Below are 16,679 nucleotides of genomic sequence, written 5' to 3'. Positions count from 1 at the left end.
AACCATCACATTTACATTTAAGTCATTTAGCTGACGCTCTTATCCAGAGCGACTTACAATTTGGAAAGTTCATACATATTCATCCTGGTCCCCCCGTGGGGAATGAACCCACAACCCTGGCGTTGCAAGCGCCATGCTCTACCAACTGAGCCACATCACTGCAGGGACGTTAGGTGTGGAGAGAAGCATTCTGCTCCAAATATGATAATTAGGTCCCTCACGGAATCCAACCATTTAAAACAATTCAACAATATTCAATCATTTATTGACCTTAGTAGGGAATTAACTAAATGTATTGAAAATGTATTCATTTGCCCAAGATTATCATAATACATGAACAGAATGCAATACCACAACACATTTTTCTACTCTGGGAGGTAAACTCGATAATTTGTTCAATAATTTCGCTGTGTATTTCAGATAGAATCAAGGTATTAGACCATAGGTCGATCACCAAATATTTCTGTAGAAAAGCCAACGAACGACAAAGGCTTGCGCTCCTTTTTTAAATTGTGTTGAGCTGTTGCCGGTAGGTGCACTTGATTCAAAAGTCCTGCGCACTGGGTAAATCTTCCCGTGAGACAAACTCCGGCGGACCGGTGTTGTGCCGAAAATCTCCCCCCTGCCTGAATCCCCCTCTTCGCGTTCTTCATTTCTGCGACTTGCTTGCTAGTTGAGATTTCTGCCCTTCACTCCGTTGTCAGTTTAGCCTACATTTCACTGATTTTAGTAGTTTTCTGTTTGGCTATTTGTTTTAAGTGTATGTGGCGGTTCTAGCTTGTATGGCGCCCCGTACCTCCCTGGGCGGCTGCCCATGTCGCCCGTACCTAAATCCGCTACTGATTTTGTTTTAGTCTATAAATAAATCTGCCACAATTCGTCATCTCTTCCATATCTGAAAGTGTAAGGATAATAATACATTAACATACATTAATTATTCATTTCGGTTTCCTATCCTGATGTGAAGTTTGTTCTATAGAAAGTATTTGACTCTGATGTGTATCACAGAAAGTATTTGACTCTAGCCACAAAATTAAGGAGATTAGAAGGGGGGATTCTGGCAGGGGGGAGATTTTCGGCACAACGTCGGCAAATCTGTGACTAAATCGAGTGCATCTACTGTGCTGCCCAATCAGGTCGCTCAAATCACCGTGGCTACAGAGCGTCCATGACCCTGGCCACAGCCAAGTTTAATAGGCTAGTAGCCGGTCCCAATGGCGTGTGTAAACCTAGCATGATGGCAGATCAGGCAGACTGCTCAGAATTCTAATTCACCTACTAGCAACATTATTTAATCATCCTGTCAGACCAATATAACTGTTGTAAGAAATTGTATTAGATATTGGTAACTTGTTTTAACAACTTCTCAACATTAGCTATAGTTGACACAATATGCCCACACCCCCTCTTTCTCTTGGACATATGCTGGACTCATTAGACATATACACGACACCCACAACTCCCCTCCCCCATGACAATCACACAGACACACACAACTCAGGGTTGGAGCTCAAGACAAAGAACTATCTCAGGAACCAATGGAACGTGGACACCAGGCCTGTTCAGGACTACCCAAGACCCAGATCGACCAATCGGAAGGCCAGACTCGCAGATCAACCTACTTTGCTTGTTGTCTATATAAAACTGTACAACTGTTGAAACTAGCCTCTTTTCCGGACGGTTCAATAAGAATCAGACAGAAAGAGCCTTGCTGCAAGATTTTACTAAGATATCTTTACATGTGATTAAACGGCCTTATTATAAAATTATCCACCTCGTCCTATGTCTCTACTTGTTCTCCTGTCTCCTGTAAACGTTTTATCAACAAACTTGGTAGCAGAGGATGGTTAACAGCCTTACAATTCGGTCCATAGAGAGTTGATGAGACAGGAGGCGAGTGGGAGAAAGATTCAAGAAGGAGAGGTGACCCGCTCGAGGGAGACGTCGGCGATTCGACTCACCCAGGAAACTGATCAAAGAGCTCGAAAATATTAAGGTAAGCAGAGCCGGTTTAATCAAAATCTGCATATTGTATTATAGCCAATATCTAAATTCAATGATCAGAAGTACTGAGGTGAGTGTGAATTGTTGCTAAATTTATGTGGAATTGTTTAGAATTTAAGGTATTGTGTACAGATATCTAAGTATTAATAGGTCAAAGACTTATTCACATAGTCTGGCACTACGCGGTATGCTGATCGAGTAGGTGTACAGTGAAGAATAAGCTTTATAACGATTCACACAGTCGGGCCATATTTGACAGTCGATCAGATAGGGGTTACCGTGAAGAATCCATAATTAAAAGATGGGATCCAAATAGCCGGGCAGTAGTTAGATTTGGCAAATCAGCTAAGTGTTACCGTGAAGACCCATAAAAAATATTTAAAAAAATATATAACGATTCACACAGTCGGGCCATATTTGACAGTCGATCAGATAGGGGTACCGTGAAGAATCCATAATTAATATAATACGATTCAAATAGTCGTGCAGTAGCTATATTTAGCTAGGTGTTACGTGAGGAATCTAATGTGATATTGTATGTGTAAGTTGTGTTGTCGCAATGTGGGGGATTGAACGTTCCACGAGACCGAATGCTACTAATTAGCTATATGCTAAGTTCAGGCTGCAGTTCATAGTGACCGCCGAGTCAGAATCTGTGGGCCGCGGTGAAGCAGCCATTTACGGTTGATGAGTTGACCTGGTTTTTCTCTCTTGTGCTGTTGATAAATCCTTAAGGGTTAGAATTAATTTGACAATTATTTTAGAAGCGCTAGAATATACTAGTATGTTGTCCCCAAAGGAAATGTCTTAAATGTTTTGGCAAAGTATTTAATTAATCGGAAAAAAGTTCAAATTAATCGAAAAAAGTTAAAAGTAATAATATCTTTCGAATAAAAGATCTTATAATTTCCATTCCAATTATATCAGGAGCGCTTGAATTCATTAGTATATTTTTCCAAAAGGAAACTTCTGAAGTATTTTGCCAAAGTATTTAATTAATTGAATAAGCGAAAAGCAATAATATTTTTATTATAAGTACCTAAAACTGTCATTCCAATTATATCAGGAGCGCGTGAATATATTCGTATATTGTTTCAAAAAGATATAGCTGAAATATTGTTGGAAAACGAAAATAATTCATCGAATACACGGCAATAAAATTCTTTGTCCACGCGGGTCGGACACGAGACTGGGGGGGGGGATAAGAGAAAAAATACATCGCTGGTTTCGATCAGTGACGGGCTAAAGTATACAAAGATAATAATAGACCCAGACATAGCTTAACGACAAAATGACCACGACTATCGTCCCCAAACACAAATTCAACGAATATTTAGATCAGAGAATGAAAGACAGAGCAGGCGGGAGATTACACTACAAACCCGTTAAAAGAATTTGGGAAGAAGTGAGGCTGAGATGGACGCAAGCAGGTTTCCTTAGTGGAGTCGCCCCATCAAAAGGGCAACTCCTCATTATGGAGAAAGAATTGGAGGAAGCAGTGAAGCAAGGGATAGAATGTGAAGTTGAGAAGAATAAGAGTCACTTATTTAAAAAGGCAGGAACAAAGCAAAGGGAAAAGGCAGAGGCTGAGATGAAAATAGGATTATGGGCGATTGAGGAAATTAGGAAAGCTCTCCCTTACAGGAAACCTGATACGATGGGGGTGGGCACTGGAGCACCAACTGACACCAAAGAGGGCAGGCCCAACAATAATGACGCCCCACCTACCACCACAGCAGCCCCATCGGCCCCAATCCATCTCAGGGGCACTGTGGGGTTAATGGCAATTCCCCAGGCTCAGTTCAACTCCCATGTGCATCACCACATCACCCAATACAATAAGGATAAGGGAGGGGCTGAACCACAAATCCAGTCCCTACAGGTACAACTTTTGAAAACAATTGAAAGAGGCCCAGAAAGGAGAGAAACCCAAGAAACAGATGGTGGCTGAAGACCAACAAGAAATCTCACAAATTATTGAAAAAACTGTTTCCCGAATGATACAGCAACAACAACTACCCATCTTCACCCAGCAGGGACCAACTATACACCCACCCCAGGAGCAGCCATTCCAACTGCCGTATGCCTACCCGCTTCAGCCATACCCTTCGTCGGAACCACCACTACAACCCTACTACCCACTACCACAATCAAACTATTCACCCACATGGGGACAGCCCCAGAGGTACTCTGGATCTTATGGAAGCTGTCATAATTGTAAACAAGCTGGGCACATGGTGCGACAGTGTCCGCACCCAATAACCCCGGCCCAAAGCCAGTTTCTGGCCAAAAGGGGACGAGGATACGCCCCTAGACCAAGGGGGAGTCAGGCCAATGATGTATCAACCACGTGCGGCCCTTCAACCCGCATACAATCACCCCAATCCAGACCCGAATCAGCAATCACCTCCCCCTTTTCAGGGCATGGCTGACGAATATGCCCCATGGCCCTGAAGCTGCTCACCACTAACCTACACTCATCATTGTCCTGGACTACTGAAGCATCAAAGGCTTTTGCACTCTTGAAAACAGATCTCTAAGTGGCAGTAGCCCTAACAGCACCTGACTAAAAAAAAAACAAGTTCCATCTGGATGTTTCTGAAAAGGAGGGATTTACATCATCCATCCTTTTCCAGAACCTAGAGGGGGAGAGTAGAGTGTTGAGGTATCACTCCTCCAAACTGGACCACATTGAAGAAGGGCAAACCACATGCTCCAGGTATGTGGCTGCAGTGGCAAAAGCTATTGGAAAAACAGCCCACATGATAATGTGCCATCCATTGGAAATCCACACCCACCATGGGGTTGCAGCATATCTGATGAGCAAAGAATTCACGTTCAGCGCTGAAAGGAAGTGGCTGCAAACCGAACTCATGTGTATTGTTTAATGACAAACGCTCCATGTACCAATAGGGTCGGATGTGTAAATGTCAACTGATTAATGGATGTTGTTTAATGATGGGGTTAGTGTACAGGCCACAATCTCATAAGTCTCGTGGAACGCGCCAATCAAATGTATGTGCAGGTTTGAAGTTGATTTGGGTTGAAGCCCTGCCCCTGGCGTTGCTGGCCATGAGAGCCTCTCCAGGTGCAGGCACCCATCTCTCTCCTCATGAGATAATGGTTGGAAGAATTATGCTCGGTCCACCAAGGGAGGGAGGTCATATGCCCGCCCTTGATGTATAACAAATTGTAATGTCTGATAATTGACGGAACTTTCTGCAGCTCTCTCCACACAGATTCACAAGGTCCAAATGGGGAAGCTGACAGAAGATCCGCCATCACTGAAGGTAAAAAATTGGTGACTGGGTGGGGTTAAAGTCCACAAGAGAAAGTGGCTAGAACCCAGGTGGACTGGACAGTACGAAGTGAGGGAGGTTACTTCACACTCAGTCCAGGTCAAAGGTAAATCAGGCGCACCTTGGCACCACCTCACACATTGCACTCCAGCCCCAATCCCTTCTAGAACACTGACAGAAGTCAGAGCTGATTTAAACAGCTTAAATTCGATTCCAAATGAAGACATTCCTGACTCAGGTGATGCGGAATCAAACTCCGCCTCCCCTGATAAAGGAACCTCGCCCAGTTAGAGGGATATTTCTCCCTCCCTGGGCAAGGCTAGGGATATCTGGCCCCTTATTTGTGATATTCCTACTGATATTTGGGGTGTCCCTGGGCACTTTCACATGGTTAATAGAATAACTATAACCGGATCCCCATGGATGTATGTCACGGACACTCTAGTCTAACTAGGTAATAATAGATTTAAAAAAAAAATATATATATATTTTAAAAATTTAGAAAACAATAGTTAAAATAAGAAACTAATATGGCTCAAATTGAGAAGGTTGAATAAGAGTGGGTGGAGAGCTGTGCAGAGAATGGACAGAAGATGGCAGTATTGCAGCACCCAATGGTCTCCCAGTCGACGGGGGGCCTGGTTGAATGCTGGTGACATAATTTTGTTTTTTGGAGTAAACATTAAGGTTAAGGGTTTCCGTGTTCCCAGAGATAAGATATCTTAAAAGAATACACTCATATTGGAATAGGAGTTTTACTTTCTGAGTTTTATTTAGGCAAGGGACTTTGAGAAGATAAAGGGTTCTTTTGGTATGTCTAGATATGGAACACGAATGTAGGTGTAACCTTTTGACCTATTTTCTGTTTTCGTTGCATTTTTCCGGTGACTTGATCACTCACGGGGAAAATGTAGTGAGAATAATGAAGTTGTGTCATTGGGGATACTAGTTTTGAGGTAAATTGATTATAATAGAGTTTATAACTCTTGACCATAAGGTAAGCATTTGTATTGGCCATTAGAAGATAGAGATAGGTTAATTAAGGTTATGTTAGGACTTTAGAGATTGACACTATAAGACCTGTTGTTATTTTTAAATCCATGCAGATAAAGTCAAAACAGTGAGACACTTAGTTAATATTGTAAAGGAACACATAGTTGTTATTGACTATTATTAGAAAAAGGCAGACAGATGGGTCTACCCCGCACTGTTGAGACCTTGAAGGTTTGAGAGCAGAGTGGGGAGGGTGGACCAGGAAATGAGCAAGGTAGGCTGTGAAATAAGATAGGAGAGAAAGGGGTTAACATATATAAGCAGCACAGATACATTTCAAAGTAGATAAGTCACTTGACAGAGAATTGGAAAAGAATAGATATGAATGTACGCCCAAGGGAGAATTGGATATGCGGGGAATAAAAGGGACGTTCTTATAATATGATGTACTAAGTCATTATTGAGAGTAGGTAAGGTTGATACCTGGCCAGAGCCAGGTATCAAACGAAGGAGGGTACATTGTGGTCTAGGAAAGGATGGGGCCTATTGGATAATAAACGTATTTAAAATAAAAAATTTCTAGTTAACCAAACCTGTATGTCCAAGAGTTTATGCATTGCAGGTGAATTAAGGGAGAAGGTGAATCACTCGACCTGGGGGCATATCGCACTTGGAGGGTGAGACACACTGACACTGCCGAATGATCACAGAGTTAGGGAGAAGAACCGTTGCTAATAGAGCTCGGGGATCAACTCCTTAATGAAGAATTCCCTGCCCCCGACCTTTCCTCACTGTGTTCGTTCATAGAAGTGAAAGTGTTGCTTGATCTTTGGCTGATGATGTGTTCTCTGGGAGAGGGTGGGGTTTTACAGGACTGCTTGTGGTCCTGAGCTGTCTGATCAGGATACGATGGGGATGTTACCATCGCAGTGCTGCCAGAACCACCACCAGTTCCAACGGACCAGGGTTCAGCCGGCCTCCTCCACCACTTCAAGACCAAGTCCCACACCACCACCTAAGCTCTCCAATCTGGTACAGGTAATAAATATAAAAGACATCTCAGATAGTGAACATTTGGGGACTGAAACTGGTTATGAGGAAAGGGAGAATATGTGGTTGGCCTACAAAACAATAAATAGAAAGGACTGTGTCGTATGTGGACATGCCAGACCTATTCTGGCTGCTCACCCATTTGTCCTAAGTAATGGGGAAGGTTGGATGTGCATATTGGAAAAGTTCAAGCCAAATTCAACCCTGTGTAAAACTCTGAGTCTTGTGTTCCCAGTGGTCCCTCCCCAGAAGGTACCGTGGGGAGTTAAGGCATATGGGGGATATAACAGCTGTATCACTGGTACAGGTAGAGGTATAGACTATGGAGGGCTCCCTGCTACTACCTGCATCACTAATACCACTATGAACTAGAGGTGTTGCTGATGTATGGTGGATGTGTGGACCTGCCAGGCGGTTGACCCCATTTTTGAAAGGAAATTGTCGTTGCTCATGTGTTTTGGCCAGTCTGATACCACCATTGCCTATTATTATAGCTAATCAACTTCTGGGAGCTACACAGGACACAGAGGCTTGGGACCAACCCAGGAGACGGCAGAAACGTGACGCTCCTTGGTCCGAGGGTACAGATAACATGCACACCAACCTGTTGGGGGTCCCAATAGGGGTCCCCCACGAATTCCAGACATTAACCAGGAATGATGGCCTGTGGCATCTGATGCCCATCATGGGCCCAGCTATTGTTGATGCTAAAACAAAAGGTCTGGATCAATTATATCTACTATAATTAATGATGATTTGTTAAACACACCCACACAGGACTTACAGGGATGGCTGAACAATTGGATGCTACCCCACAAACCAGTAGACACAATAGACTAACACTGGACATAAGTCTGGCCAACTAGGGAGGTGTAACAGTGTTGCACGTTTGTTCCTAACAATACTAGTCCGGATGGGAGCATTTCAAAAGCTCTGAGTGGGTTGGCAAGGTTATCAGTGGAGATGAAGGGTCTTGCAGGTGTGGAGGAGAGTGGACTGTTCCCCTGGCTGGGTGGTTGTTTTGGTAAGTACACTGCAATGATGATTACTGGATTTCTGACACTAGTTGTTGTTTTTCATTTCTGTGTTGCTTGTATCATACCTTGTTTGAAGAAGTTTGTTACAGATGTGTAAGGGGCCTCTGGTATGATGCCGTTGCTTGATGCTCCAGTTGGAGAGGCTGATACGAAAACAAGCTTCCGCAGGAGAGTGGGCTGACAGAGGAGGACCCTTGGTTTGCTGTAGTTGATGTTGTTGAATGAATAAAAAGTGATGTTTGTCCTCCCTGTTGTGAAGGTTTGAAGTTCCCGGGTGGCGACGAGCCCACCTGGTACAGGTTGTATAGAGGGATGGACCTGAGGGTTTAACATATTCTCGTTTTTTGGTTTACTAATGTGTGGTTGGCCACTCCAGGTGTAGTTATTGGAGTGGTCTCCTTTTTGGTCCTTGCTCATTTACGACTCAACTTACATTGATGCTATTGGTGTCCCTAGGGGGTGCCAGATGAATATAAACTGGTGGACCAAGTGACAGCTGGGTTTGAATCTTCTGTCTGTTGGTGGTGAACAGTTAGTAAAAATGTGGACAGAATTAACTACATTCATTTTAATGTCCAGAAACTGGGCAATTGGACTCAACAAGGCTTCGAGGTGGTCCATGGACAATTGGCAGCTACGTCCCTGATGGCATTTCAAAATAGAATCGCGGTGGATATGTTATTGGCAGAACGGGGGGGGTTTGTGCCATGTTTGGTGAGCAGTGTTGTACTTTCATTCCCAATAACACAGCTACGAATGGGAGTCTGACTGTAGCATTGGAGGGACTTCGTACCCTTAAATGGTAAGATGAAACAGCATTCTGGAGTGGACACTTCTATGTGGGACTCATGGACGGATGCTTTTGGTAAATATAAGACGCTGGTTTCCTCCATCCTAGTATCAATTTCTGTTCTTGCGGCCATTCTTGTACTTTGTGGATGCTGTTGCATTCCATGTGCGCGCACGCTTGTTAGCCGTGTTAACACTGCCGCCATAGACCCTATTCAGGAAAGGGCCCAAATGTTCCCATTGCTTGATGATGGGGAAGCTGGACCTGTTTATCTATTCAAGGACTAAGATACTTTTATGTCACGTCTCTTGTGAGACGTGAAGAGAGGGAATTAAAAAATTTGTCTTCTGACAAATTTTATCCTTTAGTTTTGTCTTTTTTATACTTTTATGTCACGTCTCTTGTGAGACGTGAAGAGAGGGATTTGTAAGAAATTGTATTAGATATTGGTAACTTGTTTTAACAACTTCTCAACATTAGCTATAGTTGACACAATATGCCCACACCCCCTCTTTCTCTTGGACATATGCTGGACTCATTAGACATATACACGACACCCACAACTCCCCTCCCCCATGACAATCACACAGACACACACAACTCAGGGTTGGAGCTCAAGACAAAGAACTATCTCAGGAACCAATGGAACGTGGACACCAGGCCTGTTCAGGACTACCCAAGACCCAGATCGACCAATCGGAAGGCCAGACTCGCAGATCAACCTACTTTGCTTGTTGTCTATATAAAACTGTACAACTGTTGAAACTAGCCTCTTTTCCGGACGGTTCAATAAGAATCAGACAGAAAGAGCCTTGCTGCAAGATTTTACTAAGATATCTTTACATGTGATTAAACGGCCTTATTATAAAATTATCCACCTCGTCCTATGTCTCTACTTGTTCTCCTGTCTCCTGTAAACGTTTTATCAACACTGTCTTGTCTCCAGTGTACGTACACTTACTTCAAGCCTGCTGATCGCTGTGTGGAGGACAAGCATGAGCTGCAGTGGCACGACGCCACCAAACGCTTCAAGTGCCCCTGTGGACAGAGAGCCATCGCACTGGACCGCCTGCCACACAAACGCTACAGTCGAGGCGCTCACTCTCAAACACAATGCAGGTCACGTGCTACTGCGTTCATCAGATATGATAATGCTGCGTTCTCTATTGCAGTAACTGTGGCCTGTTGAAATGGGAAAGAGACGACATGTTGAAGGTAGGTGTCGCGTTTTAGTAGGTTTGGAGTTCAGATGGACCCAAAGCACTTCCTTCTCCCATCTGATTGGTCCTGGGTTTGACTACTACTTCCTGTTCCTGTCCACAGGAGAAGTCAGGGCCTAAGATAGCTGGGGAGCTGCTGAAGCCTCGGGGTGACGAGCAGCCCAAGTTCCTCAACGGCCTGCTGTAGTCCTCAGTCACTTACAATCACCTTCATCATTGTCTTCATCATATGAAGCGACTGCTGCTGGTGCTATTGGACTTTCTTGTGTTATATTTATCTGCGTGTTGTAGAGTGCTTTTTAAATGTCCTTTTAATGTTTGTTTTTTTACTCTGGATATAATTTGAAGTTGATTATGGATTTTAAATTGCTGTGTTTTGAATGGATTCAATTGTATTTCCGAATGAGTTGTTTGTTGATCCCTCCTGCTGGCTTTGATGGGAATGTGCTGATTAAATCGTGCTGAGTAATTTACCAACCATCTCCTTTTTCTGACTTGGGCTCGCTGGAAGAAATTGTCTCCTGTGCTATATTGTGTCCTTACAGTCTGAGGGAGTTTTAGAGACACCCAAAATAGTAACAGGAGCTGGATAAAGAGAAGATCAAGTACGTCTGAACAAGGAGGCACTAGTTCAACTCCTGAGGTAGAGACCTGTTTGTCAGTGTCCTTATAGTTAAACTTCTCTCTCTTCTCTTTCCCCCTCTGTCCTCTGCTCTCTGCCCAGTGCTGTCTAAAGTTGCAGCTGTGGAATGTTGGTAGTCTCGCATGGAATCCCGACATGAATCTCAGTCTGATGAGTTCCCCAGCACTCACTCGCACACTTTCATTTTATCATCCCTTCTTCAGCTTCCTTTCTCTCTCTTCACTCGCTCTTTCTCTACCCTCCTTCAACTCTCTTTCTCTCACACACACATTTAATTCAGGTTATGAATCTAGGTGCTTAAGAATTCACCCCCTGATTTAGTGACACTTACTGTAACAATGAGAAGCTCTATATATGCCAAAAAATGAATTTTTTCACAGCAGTACATTTTATTGGTGTGTGGTTCTGAATTACAGTTACAGGTTTCATAATTGTGATTACAGTTGGGTTACCATACAGAAAAGACCGTACAGTTTGATACGCAGACAGATGTGAAAGATACACAGACCACACCAAACAGTACACCACACAGATACATGCACAAACATAGAGATTGAAATAAGCATGCATAGAAACACACAACCAATCACGACAGCCTCCTTTATCAAACATGACCTGCCAGTCTTTAATAGTTTTTAATATAAATGTTACAAAACTGTGTTTTATCTACATAATACTACCATTTTAAATGATTGAGTTTAATAGTTTTGTACGTAAACCTTTTAACTCCTAGGTGAGTGATGTTTTGGCCACCGCCCATGGTCTTGTTATGTCCGTCTGATAGGCTAGGTGTCTTAAGTGGCACAGGGTCCTGCCAATCACAGGCTGGTGCACTATGTTCTGATCTCCTTGGCCTATCGAGCATGCTCACCAACCGCGGGGATAGCGGGGGTAGAGTCCATCATAGTGGAACTCACGCCACTGCTCTGTCTTCTCCCGTGTCCTCTCATCCTGCTCTGTGGATGGAGAGAGGAGAAGAAGGGAAAGAGGGTTGAGGGTTTTTTGTTTGTGCCTAACATGCAGAGTGTAGAACGCGGAGGACTAAGAAAGTGTATTTCTGTCCTTCATGTGAAACACGTCGGTTTACTTATGTGGGAGAAAACACTTCCCAGTAACACAATAGGCACAAGAACTACCACAAACCCAACACATCCCTATACAGACGTGTGGTCAAAGTGTTCAGTGCAGCACACTGTGTGAAAACTGTGATTAGACTCTGTGATTACTGCAGATAAATCAAGCTGTGGCGTTTACCACTAAGAGGTATAAGGGTCTGAGTTTAACCAAATGGGCACTTATGGTTTTAAACCTCATCTTTGGAACAGAGTTAGTCGGTCTTACCATCGCGCTCCTCTTCCACATAGTTCTCAAACTCGTTCCTCTGTTCGTCATAGTACTCCCTCCTCCTCTCATCAGCTGACAGCCTTACCCTCTGCTCAGCTACGGAGGGAGGGAGGAGGGGGAAAAGAGAGGGAAACAAGGAGAGATGGAAGAAGGTGTTATGGTCACTAAGGTAGAGTGAGAGGTGTTGTCTTAGTTACGTAATGAACCTCAAAGATGTTTGGCGCCAAACTTCCAACCTGTCCTCACCTCACACTTTCCTCACGCCACACTGCAGGCAGTCCAACTCTATCACACAGTTTTTGGGAGAGATACTGTACCTGTTGCTTTATATATACACACACACACACACACACACACACACACACACACACACACACACACAGAGGCCGGTGCTGTATACATTGGACACTAGCCCTCATTGGGGTACTCACAGAAGTTTTAAGGTGACATCACAATATTTTGGAGTACACACACACACTGAATAGTAGGTTGTTTTCTTACAAAACAGTCTGGTGGAATGAGGCTTTGCGGAATGGAAACTTTCTCAGGTACTAGACTTACTGGTTGGGTTCGCTATCTCTCCCTCTCTCTCGCTGTCTGATTCGCTATCTCTCCCTCTCCCTCTCTGTCTGATTCGCTATCTCTCCCTCTCTGTCTGATTCGCTATCTCTCCCTCTCCCTCTCTGTCTGATTCGCTATCTCTCCCTCTCTCTCTGTCTGATTCGCTATCTCTCCCTCTCCCTCTCTGTCTGATTCGCTATCTCTCCCTCTCCCTCTCTGTCTGATTCGCTATCTCTCCCTCTCCCTCTCTGTCTGATTAGCTATCTCTCCCTCTCTCTCTCTGTCTGATTCGCTATCTCTCCCTCTCTCTCTCTGTCTGATTCGCTATCTCTCCCTCTCCCTCTCTGTCTGATTCAATTCAAAGGGATTTATTGGCATGAGAAACATATATTTACATTGCCAAAGCAAGTAAAATAAACAATCAAAAATTAACAATAAACATTACAATTTTCTAAGGGATAGAAACATTTCAAATGTCATATTGTGGCTATGTACAATGTTATAATGATGTGAAAATAGTTAAAGTACAAAAGGGAAAATAAATAAATATTGGTTGTATTTACTGGTTGCCCTTTCCTTGTGGCAACAGGTCACAAATCTCTCTTTCTCTCCCTCTCTCTGTCTCTCTGTCGTCGTGGCTGCAGACCTGCTCACGTGTCTTACTGTAACCCAATGACCAAGTTAACAGACCTTTCCATTATCCTCCTCAGGTTTCTTCTCTTTCTTTTCTCCCTCTCATTTCCTGTTGTTCTCTCTCTCTCTGTCTCTCTGCACTAGAATGGTTAATTGGTCCACACATTCCTGTCTCAGCTCCTGCAGTGCCTAACATTTTACCTGCGCATCACTCCACTAACACGGTCACAACAAAGTCGTATACACACATACACACACATTCACACATACCCTCATGCACACGCACACACACACACTTCTCTCCCTTCTCTCTCGTGCACACCCAGCGCCTTGGTGACTGGCTGGCAGGCGATATAAACAGTATTTTGAGAGAGAGAGAGAGGCTGCTCCATACTACCCTGTGACTCCTTTTGCTGCCTCCAGCCAGTGTGTGCGTGCGTGCGTGCGTGCGTGCGTGCGTGCGTGCCTGCGTGCCTGCGTGTGTGTGAAACAGATGGCTTCAAATGCTTTTAAGCTTTTGGAGCAGCTGCCAGCGATACACCTGTGGGAGTCTTCAGTCTGCCCTCAGAGTTCACAGCCATGACCTCAAACCACACCACCCAACATTTTAATCCACAGACCATAAAATTAATAGACTTTGAGTACACACACACCCACACACACACACACCACCAGTCTCTACAGAGTGCTGTAAACCTCCCAAAACAAACTGTCCATAATGGCACCAGCAACTTCAACCACATGCAAACACTACCATCATCAACCCGCATGCCCCCTGTCCTGCCCCTGCCCTGGCTCCATAGTAACGCCCCATAGTGACGGTAAACAGCCTCACCGAGGACCTCCGCCTCATGTTTGGCCGAGCGCCGACTACGCTTTTTGAAGAAGTTTGCTGCATCCGCCTCGGGCATGAAGACTCGCCGCGCTGACCCTGGGGGCAGAGGGTAGCAGGTAAGGGTCAAAGAGGGCCATTGGGGTCACTCGGGTTGGGAAGGGGAATGGAACATATGACACTCACCTTTGGGCTCTGCAGCTTTTCCCTCTCTTCCATCTCTCACCGATGCACTCCGCACCCCGGGGGAGACTGGGAAAGAGAGAGAGAGGTTTATGTCAATTTTACACTTGAGCTGATCAGCAAGGCCTCTTTCTAGAAGTTCTGCACAAGCACCTTTCAGAAAAAGGTCTCACCGTAAACATCAAACCTACACCATAAAAAAGTAAAAAAATGTCACCCTCCACCTCCTCTCCCACACCCTACCTTGACCCCCCCCAGCATGTCAACCCCTTATCGTGGTACTTACGTGTGAGGATGAGGAGGGTGGCGAGCAGAGAGAGAAAGACCAGATGAGTCCAGGACATGATGAAGAATACAGTGAAGCAGCGCTGCGAACAGTGAAGTTATGAACTGAGAGAGAGAGGGAGAGGCGAGGGAGGGAGAGGGGAGGGATGGAGAGAGTGGGTGTGAAGAGAAAGAGAAAGAGAGGGCGTTTTGGGGAAGGGGGACAGCTGGAATTTCATTTGCCTAGAGGAGGGGGCCATGAAATATAACCTGAGCCAGAATCTGTTGTCGTTACTGAAGAGAGACACTTAAGAACACACAAGAAAAATCTCCAGAGACTATATACAGGGGGGCACCGGTACAGAGTCCATGTGTGGTGGCACCGGTTAGTTGAGGTAATATGTACATGAAGGTACAGTTATTAAAGTGACTATGCATAGATGACAACAACAGAGTAGCAGCGGTGTAAAAGAGGGGGAGAGGGGGAGGGGGGGGGGCAATGCAAATAGTCTGGGTAGCCATTTGATTAGGTGTTCAGGAGTCTTATCGCTTGGGGGTAGAAGCTGTTTAGAAGCCTCTTGGACCTAGACTTGGTGCTCCGGTACCGCTTGCCGTGTGGTAGAAAAAAGAACAGTCTATGACTAGGGAGACAATTTTAAACTTCTAAACAAAATAAACTCAACAACAAAAAAAAATCCCTTTTTCAGGCCCCTGTCTTTTTCAAAGATAATTCGTTGTAAAGGGTTTAAACACGGTTTCCCATGCTTGTTCAATTAACCACAAACAATTAATGAACGTGCACCTGTGGAACGGTCGTTAAGACACTAACAGCTTACAGACGGTAGGCAATTAAGGTCACAGTTATGAAAACTTAGGACACTAAAGAGGCCTTTCTCAAAAGAAAGATGCCCAGGGTCCCTGCTCATCTGCGTGAACGTGCCTTAGGCATGCTGCAAGGCGGCATGAGGACAGATGTGGCAGATGTGGCCAGGGCAATAAATTAAAATGTCCGTACTGTGAGACGCCTAAGACAGCGCTACAGGGAGACAGGATGGACAGCTGATTGTCCTCGCAGTGGCAGACCATGTGTAACAACACCTGCACAGGATCGGTACATCCGAACATCACACCTGCGGGACAGGTACAGGATGGCAACAACAACTGCCCAAGTTACACCAGGAACGCACAATCCCTCCATCAGTGCTCAGACTGTCCGCAATAAGCTGAGAGAGGCTGGACTGAGGGCTTGTAGGCCTGTTGTAAGGCAGGTCCTCACCAGACATCACTGGCAACAACGTCGCCTATGGGCACAAACCCACCTTCGCTGGACCAGACAGGACTGGCAAAAAGTGCTCTTCTCTGACGAGTCGCGGTTTTGTCTTACCAGGGGTGATGGTCGGATTCACGTTTATCGGAATGAGTGTTCCACCGAGGCCTGTACTCTGGAGAGGGATCGATTTGGAGGTGGAGGGTCCATCATGGTCTGGGGCGGTGTGTCACAGCATCATCGGACTAAGCTTGTTGTCATTGCAGGCAATCTCAACGCTGTGCATTACAGGGAAGACATCCTCCTCCCTCATGTGGTACCCTTCCTGCAGGCTCATCCTGTCATGACCCTCCAGCATGACAATGCCACCAGCCATACTGCTCGTTCTGTGCGATTTCCTGCAAGACAGGAATGTCAGTGTTCTGCCATGGCCAGCGAAGAGCCCGGATCTCAATCCCATTGAGCACGTCTGGGACCTGTTGGATCGGAGGGTGAGGCCTAGGGCCATTCCCCCCAGAAATGCCTGGGAATTTGCAGGTGCCTTGGTGGAAGAGTGGGG

General features: G+C 45.0%; 1 protein-coding gene and 1 pseudogene across 1 annotated transcript; one reads left to right on the top strand and one right to left on the bottom strand.

Annotated features, from left to right (window-relative positions):
* LOC139565706 (protein MCM10 homolog) overlaps positions 1-10,866 on the top strand; it is a 24,652-nt pseudogene extending 13,786 nt beyond the window's left edge.
* Positions 10,867-11,405: 539 nt separating this feature from the next.
* On the bottom strand, positions 11,406-15,007 carry LOC139565943 (unique cartilage matrix-associated protein-like). Its single transcript, XM_071386651.1, has 5 exons — positions 14,876-15,007; positions 14,593-14,658; positions 14,410-14,505; positions 12,378-12,476; positions 11,406-11,992 (listed from the first exon to the last, which is right to left on the bottom strand). Exons 1-5 carry the CDS (start codon positions 14,931-14,933, stop codon positions 11,904-11,906), a joined length of 408 nt encoding a protein of 135 aa, XP_071242752.1. The 5' UTR covers positions 14,934-15,007; the 3' UTR covers positions 11,406-11,903.
* Positions 15,008-16,679: the final 1,672 nt, after the last annotated feature.

The sequence above is a fragment of the Salvelinus alpinus genome, chromosome 37, assembly GCF_045679555.1.
Source record: "Salvelinus alpinus chromosome 37, SLU_Salpinus.1, whole genome shotgun sequence".
Classification (NCBI taxonomy): Eukaryota; Metazoa; Chordata; class Actinopteri; order Salmoniformes; family Salmonidae; genus Salvelinus; species Salvelinus alpinus.
The sequence above is the reverse complement of the archived record's forward strand: the minus strand, read 5'-3'. Positions and strand labels throughout refer to the sequence as shown.

Bases quoted from the DNA above. Each gene is read 5' to 3' on its own strand.
- LOC139565943 (XM_071386651.1), bottom strand. From the start codon at position 14,933: ATGTCCTGGACTCATCTGGTCTTTCTCTCTCTGCTCGCCACCCTCCTC. The intron at 14,506-14,592 runs GTGAGTGTCATA...CTCTGCCCCCAG, and splicing joins AAAAGCTGCAGAGCCCAAAG to GGTCAGCGCGGCGAGTCTTC. The intron at 11,993-12,377 runs GTAAGACCGACT...CTCCATCCACAG, and splicing joins TGTGGAAGAGGAGCGCGATG to AGCAGGATGAGAGGACACGG.